This window comes from Sus scrofa, chromosome 1 (assembly GCF_054392235.1).
Source record: "Sus scrofa isolate SSC_HxYL_T2T_F1_AM1 chromosome 1, Sscrofa_HxYL_maternal_Yorkshire_Landrace_v2.0, whole genome shotgun sequence".
Taxonomy (NCBI): domain Eukaryota; kingdom Metazoa; phylum Chordata; class Mammalia; order Artiodactyla; family Suidae; genus Sus; species Sus scrofa.
Window position 1 is genome coordinate 118,055,887 of NC_139383.1, and position 13,119 is coordinate 118,069,005.

The window sequence follows — 13,119 nt, forward strand, 5'->3', positions numbered from 1 at the left end:
AAAGACCTGTACTCTGAAAACTGTAAGATGCTGGTGAAAGAAATCAAAGATGACACAAACAGATGGAAAGAATACCCTTGGATTGGAAGACTCAATATTGTCAAAATGACTATACTACCCAAGGGAATCTGCAGATTCAAAGCAATCCCTATCAAATCACCAAGGACATTTTTCACAGAACTATAACAAAATATTTTAAAGTTTGTCTGGAAGCACAAAAGACCCAGAGTAGCCAAAGACATCCTGAGGGAAAAAAAATAGAGCTGGAGGAATCAGGCTCCCTCACTTCAGCCTACACTACAAAGCTACAGTCATTGAATTCATATGGTACTGGCATAAAGACAGAAATATACATCAGTGGAACAAGATAGAAAGCCCAGAATTAAACCCATGTACCTACAGTCAACTAATCTATGACAGAGGAGGCAAGAATATACAACAGAGAAAAGACAGCCCCTTCAACAGGTGGTGCTAGGAAAACTGGATAGCCACATGTAAAAGAATGAAATTAGAACACCTCCTAACACCACACACAAAAATAAATTTAAAATGGATTAAAGACCTAGATATAAGACCAGACACTATAAAACTCTTAGGAAAACATAGGCCAAACACTCCCCAACATAAACCACAGCAATATCTTCTCATATCCACCTCCTAAAGTAATGACAATAAAAACAAAAATAAACAAATGGGACTTAATTAAAGTTAAAAGTTTTTTCACAGCAAAGGAAACCCTAAACAAAATGAAAAAATAACATACAGAATGGGAGAAAATATTTGCAAATGAAGTGATTGACAAAGGATTATTCTCCAAAATTTATAAACACCTCCTACCGCTCAATACCAAAAAAAAAAAAAAAAGAACAACCCCATCAAAAAATGGGCAGAAGATCTAAACAGACAATTTTCCAAAGAAGACATACAGATGGCCAAAAAACATATGAAAATATGTTCAACATCATTCATTATTAGAGAATTGCAAATCAAAACCACTATGAGGTACCACCACCTTACACCAGCCAGAATGGCCATCATCAAAAAGTTTACAAACAAAACGTGCTGGAGAGGGTGTGGAGAAAAGGGAACCCTATTATACTCTTGGTGGGAATGTAAATTGGTGCAATCACTGTGGAAAACCGTATGGAGATGCCTCAGAAAACTAAAAATAGAACTTTCATTTGATCCAGCAATCCCACTCCTGGGCATCTATCCAGAGAAAAACATGGTTCAAAAAGACACATGTGCTCCAATGTTCATTGCAGCACTATATACAATAGCCAAGACATTTGAAACAACCTAAATGTCCATTGACAGAGGAGTGGATAAAGATGTGGTACATTTACACAATGGAATATTACTCAGCCATTAAAAAGAAAGAAATGACATGGATGGACCTAGAAATTATTATGCTAAGTGAAGTCAGTCAGATGGTGAGGAACCAATATCAAATGCTATCGCTTACATGTGGAATCCAAAAAAAGGACACAATGAACTTCTTTGAAGAACAGATACTGACTCACAGATTTTGGAAAACCTATGGTTTCCAAAGGAAACAGGTTGGGGAGTGGGGGGATGCACAGGGAGTTTGGGAGGGAAATGCTGTAAAATTTGGTTGTGATGATCGTTGCACAACTATAAATGTAATAAAATTCATTGAGTTATAAAACAAATAAAGCATCTAGGAATTCCTGTCATGGCTCAGTGGTTAATGAGCCCAACTAGTATCCATGAGGATGAGGGTTTCATTCCTGGCCTTGCTCAGTGGGTTAAGGATCCAGCACTGCCATGAGCTGTGGTATAGGTTGCAGACCTGGCTTGGATCCCGAGTCGCTGTGGCTGTGGCATAGGCTGGCAGCTACAGCTCTGATTTGACCCCTAGCCTGGGCGCCTCCATATGCCATTGGTACTGCCCTAAAAAGACAAAGGGTAAATAAATAAATAAATAAATAAAGCATCTAGCACAATGTTCTGTGCATGGTAAGCCTTGATTAAACAATGTCGACTTCATCTCTGATTTTGCAAGCACAGAAAATATGTATGGTTTTACCATTAGACAGAAGCAGGAGGATTTACAGTGACCCATACTTACGCAACAAGAACCACCTAGTTATTATTGAAGATTAAAGCCAAGACCTGCTTAGGGCTCGTAATCTATTGTCATCCTCTTAGAATGTGTCAAATCCCCGATTTTTTTTTTTTTCTTTTTTTTTACTGAGACTCAGACCAGAATCCAGTGAGTGGTTCCTTCTAATCAGCATTTTCAATGAGATGCAGGTAAAATATGCAGTTCTTTCCACTGGAGGTTTCTCAGGTGTTGAGGCTGGTCACCCAAACCAGTAAGAATTAGACTAGAGCTGCAATTTCATTGTGGAAGAGCCAAAAAAAAATTGCACATGAATCTGGGCTCTTCCCTGAGGACAGTGCACATTTTCCATTACTTTCCCAGTCAGCCCAGGGAGCCCTGGATCCCAAGGATATTTCATCTAATAACACAGTTAACATAAACCTGGAGCAGCCTCATTTCAAATCAGAGTGAAGAGGCATCACATGGTTCTGAGTTTCAGGCTGTAACAACTGTCATTGTAGCTGTCTGACGGTGTAGGCCAACTTCAGTCCCTTAGCTGCCTGGTCTCTACATCAAGGAGAGGAAAAACAAAACGATTCTATAGGCTGCTCGGGGTCACTGGGGAGAAACTAAATTGTACCCTCCTAGTATTCCATGATGTTTTATAAATTCACTGTTTTACAATTACTTGGATTTTTCAAGGTAAGCTTCCAGGACCTCTGAAGATTTTCCTCTTCTTGGTTTATGACACCTCGAAGAACTTCTCCGCAATGAACTGTTTCTGAACACACAGAAACGAAACCGGCCTTAGGAATTTTCAACCCAATAACAAAGATTTCTCTTTGAAAAAAGTCTCAGGTTTCACCAGTTACAAATAATTTGACATACAGTCAAGTTTTTTAGGAGACAAAATAACAAATATGGAAGGATACACTATTCCAAAGAAGAGGAAACATGAGAAACGATAGTGACAAACAATCTTTTTATTGTTCGCTGAAAAATACAAGTCTGGAAAGACTCTATTGCATTGTGTATTGAACGCAAGGTCTGATATTGCAAGTATATATGACATGACAGTAGGACTTAAAGAAAATGATACGTATTGTACATAGAGTGCCCCCACTCCCCTAAAACACAAAAATGTAATGGAATGAGGTTAAAGTCTTTTATTAAATGAGGAATGTAAAAACTACAATCATAAACAAAGTGCTCTAAGCAAAGAACTTTAAAATTGTTTTGCTGTGATGTTTACATTGTCTACCTACAGTGAGGAAGGGTAGGGCCCAGGAAAAACTTAGCCAGCAAAAAGCCAGCACTCTCAAGGAGCTTTTCTCAGGGGGCAGGCTGCTGATGCCCAAGACAGGTTGCTGCCCTGGATTCCTGGAGCCCTCGGGCCGCTCTGACCATGAATCCTTATCTTGGGGCTCGTGTGAGCTGAGTGAGAAGAGCGCCAGTTAGAAGGAAGCTTCTGTCACGACTGTTTATCCTGTACCAACCCTACGGATAAGAACACCTAGCATTTTTGATGAGTATCTGCCACTCTCGGCAAACACTGAAATGTGCGTGGGAAGAAAAATATTCACACTGGGAACAAAAGCCATTTTCTGTCCAGTCTGCAGAGAGCATTTATTCCCTTCAGCCATGTTTTCACTAAGCTGCTCGAAAAGAGGCTGCTACTACTCTATTGCCAGTCATGCAGGTCGGGGTCAAGGGTAACAAAACTTCTCCAGTTAACAACTTCTAATTCAAGTGAGTTAAAAATAACATACGTTTAGTAGAGAACCAACATCGATCTCGATTATTCCCAGGGCCACACAGTCAAGTGCTGCAACCATATTCACATTCCAAGGTCAGCTTTAACTACAGCCACACTTCCCTCCCAACTAAGAAAGCCCTGCGTGGAGGAGAAATACAGACGATTACTACCACCTTCTCGCCAAACACTAGCAGGGCTCAGAAAGCTCATTATAGATAACAAATGCAAAAAATAAAAATTTGAAAAATAAATTTGCATCTCAGTATATACACAGAAAAAGAGGAAGACTACTCTCCCTCCGGAATTCCTTGGCATCAGGCAAAGCAAGGCTATTCGCAACAAGACTGCTTAAGCTGACTATGGCAATGCTGACGAGAGAAAAAGGACTACAAAGCTCCATTACTTCCAGGTAACCAAAGATTATTAAATAATTTCCTGAACTAAGACAAGAGTCTCACTGTCAAAGAAATTTTTCCCACTGTCCGAGATGCTTTTAGAAATGAAATTTCACAATATCCCAGATTCTTAAACTATTAACGCACAGAGGACATCCTCAGAGCTCAAATATGAGTAATACTAATGTTCGCAGATATTTCCACACTTTATACATCAGCAAATATTTCATCAGACTGTCAATTTAAGGGACCTGCAAGTCAAGAGTAATAACCAAGTCCGTATTTTTCTTATCCTGTTCCTCAAAGAACACGACACTCCAACAGGAATGAAACTCAGTTCAGTGGGTATCTTGTTCACCTCAGCTCCAAGCAGTAAGTTTCACTGTTCTGTCTCTGTGACCTTGATTCTTCCAATGACTTGTCTAAAGAAAATCTTGTATAAGAGTCCACTTTATGGGTGGACAATTGCAAACCCCAGTGGAAGCATTGGTATTTGTGCCAAAGTAAACTTTAGAGAAATACCTGTTCTTGCTTATGGGACTATCTACAGCCTTTCTAGAAACTCTACTCCTCCTGACTCCCTAGAGTGACAAATTCAAGTAATTTAAACATGAGAGGGGATTTCATCGACGAAGGTCCAGTTCACATATAAGGTTCTAGAAGGATGTGTGACTATCCCAAAATCCTGGCCGTGTTTCCATTTTAAATATGTCCATTATCCTTCCCCAGCACAGGATCATCAAATTCTTCATCTTTCCTTTCGCTGGTGAGCCCCCTCATTGCTGCTTCTAAGACCTCTGGCTGTTCTACTGCACAGAAGGGATTCACTGAGGTTCTCACTTTAACGTAGGAGAATTTCCATTTCACACCATCGGCTCCCCAAAAACCTTCCTAGTTTGCAAAGGTACAATTACTCTTTACAAAGGAAACCAAAAGGATTGTTTGGAAGCTGAACAAGAATCTTAGATACTCCTATAAAGAGAATGCTATATCTGCCAATAAAACCCAGTGGCATTCACAAGATCTAAAGAAGATATGGGATATATAAAAGCATGAATTTGGCATAAGACAGATTTCCAATTTTCCACTATGCCACTGGGGGGAAGTGCTAGTTGGTATCACAGAATTATAAGTGTCAACACCACCCTACTGACTTGTAAACTTCTGCCAGTTCCAGTGAAGCCTGTCCCAGGATTCAGGACTCAGCAACCTGCAGAGATGCTCAGACACAGGACAATGGACCTCACTTCAACTAGTCCAGCAGCCAGCACTCAGCAGGTAAACGCTGCCTTGGGGCAGAGCTCATGAAAATCCTTAAGCCCAGGAAAGACTTACAAGTTGCATAAAGATTCTTTGTTTTATAATAGCTTCCCAGGAATTCAGAAAATAATTGGTTTTCAGTCAAAGAAACAGAATTTATGCTCAGAAACAACATAATGCTTCTAAAAAGCCAACTTGAGAATGGAAAAACTGGAAGAAAACACAGCTAATTCATCAATGGCTTACTTTGGCTAAATAATCACAGTAAGTCAGTGCAATTCATTATTGGGGTTAGAAGCATGGCCTATCACGTTGTACATGAAAGTTCACGGAGATGATAGCCCTTTGGCCTTTTGTGACTTCAGAACTTGAAAGACAAAGGCGAACCAGGATTTGACATTCAGACACTTATTGGCCCAGCAAAGCTGAGTTGGGACACAGCTAAACATCTGGTTCTTAGTCACTTACACTGTTCTCAGGAATTTCCTATTTGGATGCCAACAGTTCTCAACCTGGCTGCATATCGGAGTCATCTGGGAAGCTTTAAAAAAATTACCAAATGGTCAGACCAATTAAATCTGGAGGGTAGAGCCCAGAAATCAGTATTCTTTATGTCTCCTCAGAAGATTCTCACGTGCAGCCATGCACACCTTGGAGGCATCCCCTTCAGAAAGCTGTTTCATGAAAGCCATATCGCAGCTAGACAGTTTGTTTGTTTGTTTCCCTAAATTCCACCAGAGAAAGGGATTTTTAGAAAAAGGCACAGTTGTGCTTCCTCTCAAGAGGCAGCTTACTGTTTGAGAAGCGCTGGTTCTCGGAGGTTATCTGGAGCGCTGGTTGAAGAGGAGGAAGTCCTTGTCTTGGCAGAGCAGGCAGAGCTTCAGGCTCCGGCAGCTGCCTCCAGAAACGAAGAAGGCCCAGGTGCCCGTGAGCACCATGATGATGTATGACAACACCAGATTGAATCCATAATGAGGACTTATGAAGGTCTGCAAAGGGAAAATCAATCGTTATTTATGTGACTGCTTGGTTAATAACAGCAAACTTGTTAAACATGTGGAATGAGCAAAGACGAAGGAAAATAAGAAATAGCTGCCATAGCTAAGGTGTGTTTCACCAACATCAGATGTGTGTCATGTGCTGAAGAGCACCTGTACCCACAAAGACATACAGGACTACCCCAGTCAACAGACACTAGCCGGATATCAAATGGCAACCCTAGGAGTTCCTGTCGTGGCACAGAGGAAATGAATCTTATCCATGAGGACACAGGTTCGATCCCTGGCCTCTCTCAGTGGGTTAAGGATCCGGCATTGCCGTGAACTGTGGTGTAGGTTGCAGATGAGGCTTGGATCCCGCATTGCTGTGGCTATGGTGTAGGCTGGTGCTTACAGCTCCAATTCAACCCCTAGCCTGGGAACCTCCATATGCTGTGGGTGCGGCCCCCCAAAAAATGGCAACCCTAGCAGGTAATCAGAATCCAGACCTAATGAAATACCCAACAGAAGACACATGTGGAGTTCCCGTTGTGGCGCAGTGGTTAACGAATCCGACTAGGAACCATGAGGTTGCGGGTTCGGTCCCTGCCCTTGCTCAGTGGGTTAACGATCCGGCGTTGCCGTGAGCTGTGGTGTAGGTTGCAGACACGGCTTGGATCCTGCGTTGCTGTGGCTCTGGCGTAGGCCGGTGGCTACAGCTCCGATTCAACCCCTAGCCTGGGAACCTCCATATGCCACGGGAGCGGCCCAAGAAATAGCAACAACAACAACAACAAAAAGACAAAAGACAAAAAAAAAAAAAAAAAAAAAAAAGACACATGTTATATAACCTGGGCCCAGTTTTATAATCAATTCTGTATTAACTGGCTCTTAAAATGTGCAAGAAAGTGAGACAAATCCAAATGACTTTAGAATAAATCCTTAGTATTCAAGGGAACAGGAGGGACAGCATCTCTTCAGCAGCACAATCACGATGGATTCTAAAAGTTCATTTAAAAAACAGTGATGAGGAGTTCCTGCTGTAGAGCAGCGGGTTAGGGATCTGGCATTGCTGTAAGCCATGGTGTAGGTCGCAGAGACGGCTTGAATCCTGCGCTGCTGTGGCTGTGGCCGGCAGCTGTAGCTCTGATTCAACCCCTAGCCTGGGAACCTCCACATGCCACTGGGGCAGCCCTAAAAAGCAAAAAAAAAAAAAAAAAAAAAACAAAACCAAAAAACAAAAACAGGAGATACCATAAATGCCTTTCTGCTGCGGAATGGATAAATTATGGTAGAGTCACACAGCAGAATACTATTTTGCAATGAAAGAGTAATCAATAGCTATATACGGATTAATATCACAAACAGAAGGTTGAGTGAAAAGAGACACATAAAATACCAAAAGTCAGGGCAAACCATGGCATCAGAAGTCAGGACTGTGGTTACCTCTGGGGGAGCAGTACAGTAGCACGAGGATGCTCATGGAGCTGATAATGTTTAGTTTTCATTTGGGTTTGAGTTACAAAGATGTGTTCACACTGCAAAAATTCATCAAGATGTACACTTCTGATCTGCATATGTGTCTGTAATATGTTATTGTAGTAAAACAATCACTACCTAAACATTCTCTGAAATCTGTCATTCAGAGATAACTACTGTTCACATGTTGGTATGTGATCTTTCCAGTTTTCTGGGTTCTTTTTAATTGTTAAAAAGAATAATATCAGGTATTCAATATTCAACAGCAGTTACTGGCCACCTAGGACATGCTAGGGATTCAGGGTACAAAGACGGACAAGACAGGTCCCATTCTTGATGAACAAACTCTAATTGGAGAGGAGATGTAAAAACTGATGCAAAAATAATGCTGATCTGGGAATGGGGTTATAACACAGCTGCATGTAAGGGCTAGTGATAGTGCTAGATTGGAAATGCGCACTGTCTCCAGGGAGGCCTTACATGGAATGGACAGGAGTTTCCAAACCAACCTACATTAAGGGGAGATAAGTCACTGCAGGTAAAACAGCATGAACAATGGCACACCTGCTGGGGATCCATGCCAGATCAGTTTAGATGGAGTGCCTGCTATGAACTATGGGGAGAAGCAAAAGGTACATTATGCACTAGTAAGATCAGTAAGAGCTTATATCAAACAAAGAAGTCTGGGTTTTATTCCACTGGCATCTGCTACAGCTAATCTGTTTCTCCTCGTTATCACACTGACTTTAGGACACCTGGCTCCTGGTTCTCCTCCTACTAGGACTAAGCGGCTCCTTCTTAGTCTCTTTCCCTGGCTCCTCCCCTTGCCCCAACCTCAGTGTTGGAGTGTCCCAGGGCTTAGTCCTTGGGCCTCTTCTCCTATCTGCTTGTACTCACTACTTGTAATTGTCTTTTTGAGACTGGATTTCTCTCCCAAACTCCAGACCTTTTCACCTGACTGCCTAACTGACATCTCCACTTGAATAGGCACCTCCAAGGTAATGTGCCCTGATCTCCCTCACAAGGGATCATCCTAGCTAATGAGGACTCCATCCTTCAAGCTAAGCAAACTATAATTTTATATGATGCTATGAAGCCATTAAAACTTAAATATTAAAAGGATTTATAATAACATGGAAATTGCTTAAGATATGCTCTATAAAATAAGCATAATGCAAGACAAATTCAGGATGACTATATCCATCAAAAGAGAGACATATACACTGACAAGCCTCTGGCCAGGCTCACCAAGAAGAAAAGAGAGAGAACCCAATAGACAAGATAAAACATGAAAAAGGATCAACCAATATTGCAGAAACACACACAAAAAAATCATGAGAGAATACCATAAACAATTTTTTTTTTTTGTCTTTTTTTGCTATTTCTTTGGGCTGCTTCCGCGGCACATGGAGGTTCCCAGGCTAGGGGTCGAATTGGAGCTGCAGCCACTGGCCTACGCCAGAGCCACAGCAACGCAGGATCTGAGCCGCGTCCGCAACCTACACCACAGCTCACAGCAATGCCGGATCCTTAACCCACTGAGCAAGGGCAGGGACCGAACCCGCAACCTCATGGTTCCCAGTCGGATTCGTTAACCACTGCGCCACGACGGGAACTCCACCATAAACAATTATATGCCAGCAAATTCAATAGCCTAGAAGAAACGGACAAGTTTCTAGAAACAGAGAGCCCACCAAAATTAAATCAAGAATAGATAGGAGTTCCCATTGTGGCTCAGCATGTTAAGAACCTTACTAGAATCCATGGTGATGTGGGTTTGATCCCTGGCCTCACTCAGTGGGTTAAGGATCCAGCATTGCCACGAGTTGTGGCATAGGTCACAGATGTGGCTCGATTCTGGCATTGCTCTGGCTGTGGCATAGGCCAGCAGCTGCAACTCCAATTAGACCCCTAGCCTGGGAAATTTCATATGTTGTGGTTCAGTGCTAAAAACACACACACACACAAAAAAAAGAAATACATAATTTGAACAGATTGATCACCAGATGTGAAATAGAATCTGTAAAAAAAACAAAACAAAACAAAACTCCCCACAAACAAAAGTCCAGGACCAGATGGCTTCACAGGCAACTTCCACCAAATACACAAAGATGATCTTTTATGAATCCCTCTCAAACTCTTCCAAAAGATTGAAGAGGAGGGAATACTACCAAAGATATTTTATGAAGCCACCATCACCCAGATGCCAAAAACAGACAAAGATACTACCAAAAAAGAAAATGAGAGGTCAATATCTTCAATGAATACAGATGCAAAAATTCCCAACAAAATATTAGCAAACAAAATCCAACAACCCATAAAAAGGATCATACACCTGACCAAGTGGGACTCATTCTAAGTTCACAAAAATGGTTCAACATATGTGAATCAATCAATGTGATATACCACACTAACCAAAGACAAGACAAAAACCAAACGGTCATCTCAATAGATACCAAAAAAGCCCTTAACAAAATTCACTATCTATTCATGATAAAACTCTTACCATAAATTGGTACAACCACCATGGAGGACAGCAGGGAGGCTCCTTAAAAAAGCAAAACATGGGAGTTCCTGCTGTGACACAGTGGGTTAGTGATCCAACTTGTCTCTGTGGAGGCACCAGTTCAATCTCCAGCCCAGCATGGTGGGTTAAGGATCCAGCATCACCACATCTGTGGCAAAGGTCACAGCTGTGGCTTGGATTCAATCCCTGGCCCAGGAACAACCACATGCCATAATGTGGGGAAAAAACTAAAAGTAGAACTACCATATGATCCAGTAATCCCACTCTTGAGCATATATCCAGAGAAAACCATAATTTGGAAAGATACATGCACCCCAATATTCAATGCAGCACTATCTACAACAGCCAAGATACAGAAGCAACCTAAGTGTCCACTGGCAGAAAAAAAGATAAAGAAGATGTGGTACATACATACAATGGAATATTACTCAGCCATTAAAAACAATAACACAAGGCCAACAATGAATAATATTGTAGCAACATGGATGGACGTAGAGATCATCATACCAAGAGAAGTAAGTCAAAAATACTCTCTCACATAAGTCACAGTAATGTTTTCTTAGGTCAGTCTCCTAAAACAATAGAAATAAAAACAAAAATAAATGAGACCTGATTAAACTTACAAGCTTTTGTATGGCAAAGGAAGCCATAAACAAAATGAAGAGACAACCTATGGACTGGGAGAAAATATTTCCAAATGATGCAACCAACAGGGATTTAATTTCTAAAACTGACAAATAGCTCATATAACTCAACAACAACCAAAAAACCCAAACAACCGAATTAAAAAATGGGCAGAAGATATAAATAGACATTTCTCCAAACAAGACATACAGGTGGTCAATAGGCACATGAAAAGATGCTCAACACTGCTAATTATTAGAGAAGTGCAAATCAAAACTACAAACTACAATGAAGTACCACCTCACACTGGTCAGACTGGTCATCATTAAAAAGTCTACAAATAACAAATGCTAGAGAGGGTGTAGAAAAAAGGGAACCCTCCTGCACTGTTGGTGGGAATATAAGTTGGTGCAGCCATTATGGAAAACAGTACGGAGGTCCTCAAAAAACTAAAAATAGAAGAATCATATGATCCAGCAATCTCACTCCTGGGCATACATTTAGAGAAAACCATAACTCAAAAAGATACATGCAGAGTTCCCTTGTGGTGCAGCAGGTTAAGGATCCAGTTGTCATGGCAGTGACTTGGGTTGCTGCTATGGCACATATTCAATACCTGGCCCAGGAACTTCCATATGCTGCAGGCACAGCCCATCCCCCAAAAAAAGAGATACATGAACCCATATGTTCATAGCAGCATTATTCACAATAGCGAAGACATGGACACAATCTAAATGTCCATTGACAGATAAATGGATAAAGAAGATGTGGTACATATATATAATGGAATGCTACTCAGCCACAGAAAAGTTCAAATAATGCCAGTTGCAGCAACATAGATGTACCTAGAGATTATCATACTAAGTGAAGTAAGTCAGAGAAAGAGATACCATATGATATCACTCAGATGTGGAATCTAAAATATGAAACAAGGAGTTTCCTGGTGGTCTAGTGGTTAGGATTTGGTGCTTTTCACCTGTGGCCCAGGTTCAATCCTTGGTCTGGGAATGAGATCCCATATTAAACCACTGCACACTGCAGCCAAAAAAAACCCAAAACTGAAACCAAAAACAAATATGACACTGGAGTTCCTGCTGTGGTGCAATGGGATCATCTCTGGAGCACTAGGATACAGGTTTGAACACTGGCCAAGCACAATGGGTTAAGGATCTGGCACTGCCACAGCTGTAGCATAGGTTGAAACTTTGGCTGGGATCTGATCCCCAGCCTGGGAACTCCATATGCCTCCCGGCGGCCAAAAAAGAAAAAAAAAATACATGTGTGTGTGTGTGTGTGTGTGTGTGTGTGTGTGTGTGTGTGTATGACACAAATGAACTTATCTACGAAACAGAAATGGACTGACATAGAGAACTGACTTGTGGTTGCCAAAGGGGAGAGGGGGTTGGGGAGGGGAGGACAGACTGGGAGTTTAGGGTTAGCAGATGTAAACCATTATATATGGAATGGATAAACAACAAGGTCCTACTGTACAGCACGGGGAAATTCAATATCTTGAAATAAACCATAATAGAAAAGAACACAGAAAAGAATGTACACATATATAGCTAAATCACTTTGCTGTATAGCAGAATTTAACTTAAATCAACAATACTTCAATTTTTAAAAAGATAAACAAAATAAACCTTATGAGATGAACCAACAATTTTTTTGTCTTTTTAGGGAGGCACCCATGTCTAATGGAGATTCCCAGGCTAGGGGTCGAATCTGAGATGTAGCCACCGGCCTACGCCACAGCAACACAGGATCTAAGCTGCATCTGCGACTTACACCACAGCTCGTGGCAACGCTGTATCCTTAACCCAGTGGGCGAGGCCAGAGATCGAACCTGTGTCCTCATGGATACTAGTCAGATTCACTTCCATTGAGCCACAACAGAACTCTTCAAACAACAAATTAATAGTTATCTTTCTGTGGAAAGACTAGATGGTTTATCTACCAATCATTGATTCATTCTTTTAAACGACTTTCTGAATTTCCTCATTTTCCCATGAGCATGTATTCCATTCAGAGTA

The 13,119-nt window shown here is 41.3% G+C and overlaps 1 protein-coding gene across 13 annotated transcripts in view; it reads right to left on the reverse strand.

Annotated features, from left to right (window-relative positions):
- Positions 1–13,119, reverse strand: part of APH1B (aph-1 homolog B, gamma-secretase subunit) — a 213,727-nt gene that overhangs the window by 177,780 nt on the left and 22,828 nt on the right. For 9 of the 13 annotated variants that reach the window (XR_014809786.1, XR_014809788.1, XM_021094173.2 and 6 more), the window contains one exon: positions 6,274–6,468. Coding sequence is in view for 9 of the 13 variants with exons in the window: in XM_021094173.2 (XP_020949832.1) it covers positions 6,274–6,468 (195 nt within the window). In the remaining 4 variants the exon portion in view is untranslated. Of the gene's footprint in view, positions 1–3,033; positions 6,469–13,119 lie in introns of those variants that run through there. The other 4 variants (XR_014809790.1, XR_014809784.1, XM_021094198.2 and 1 more) reach the window with 2 other exon arrangements.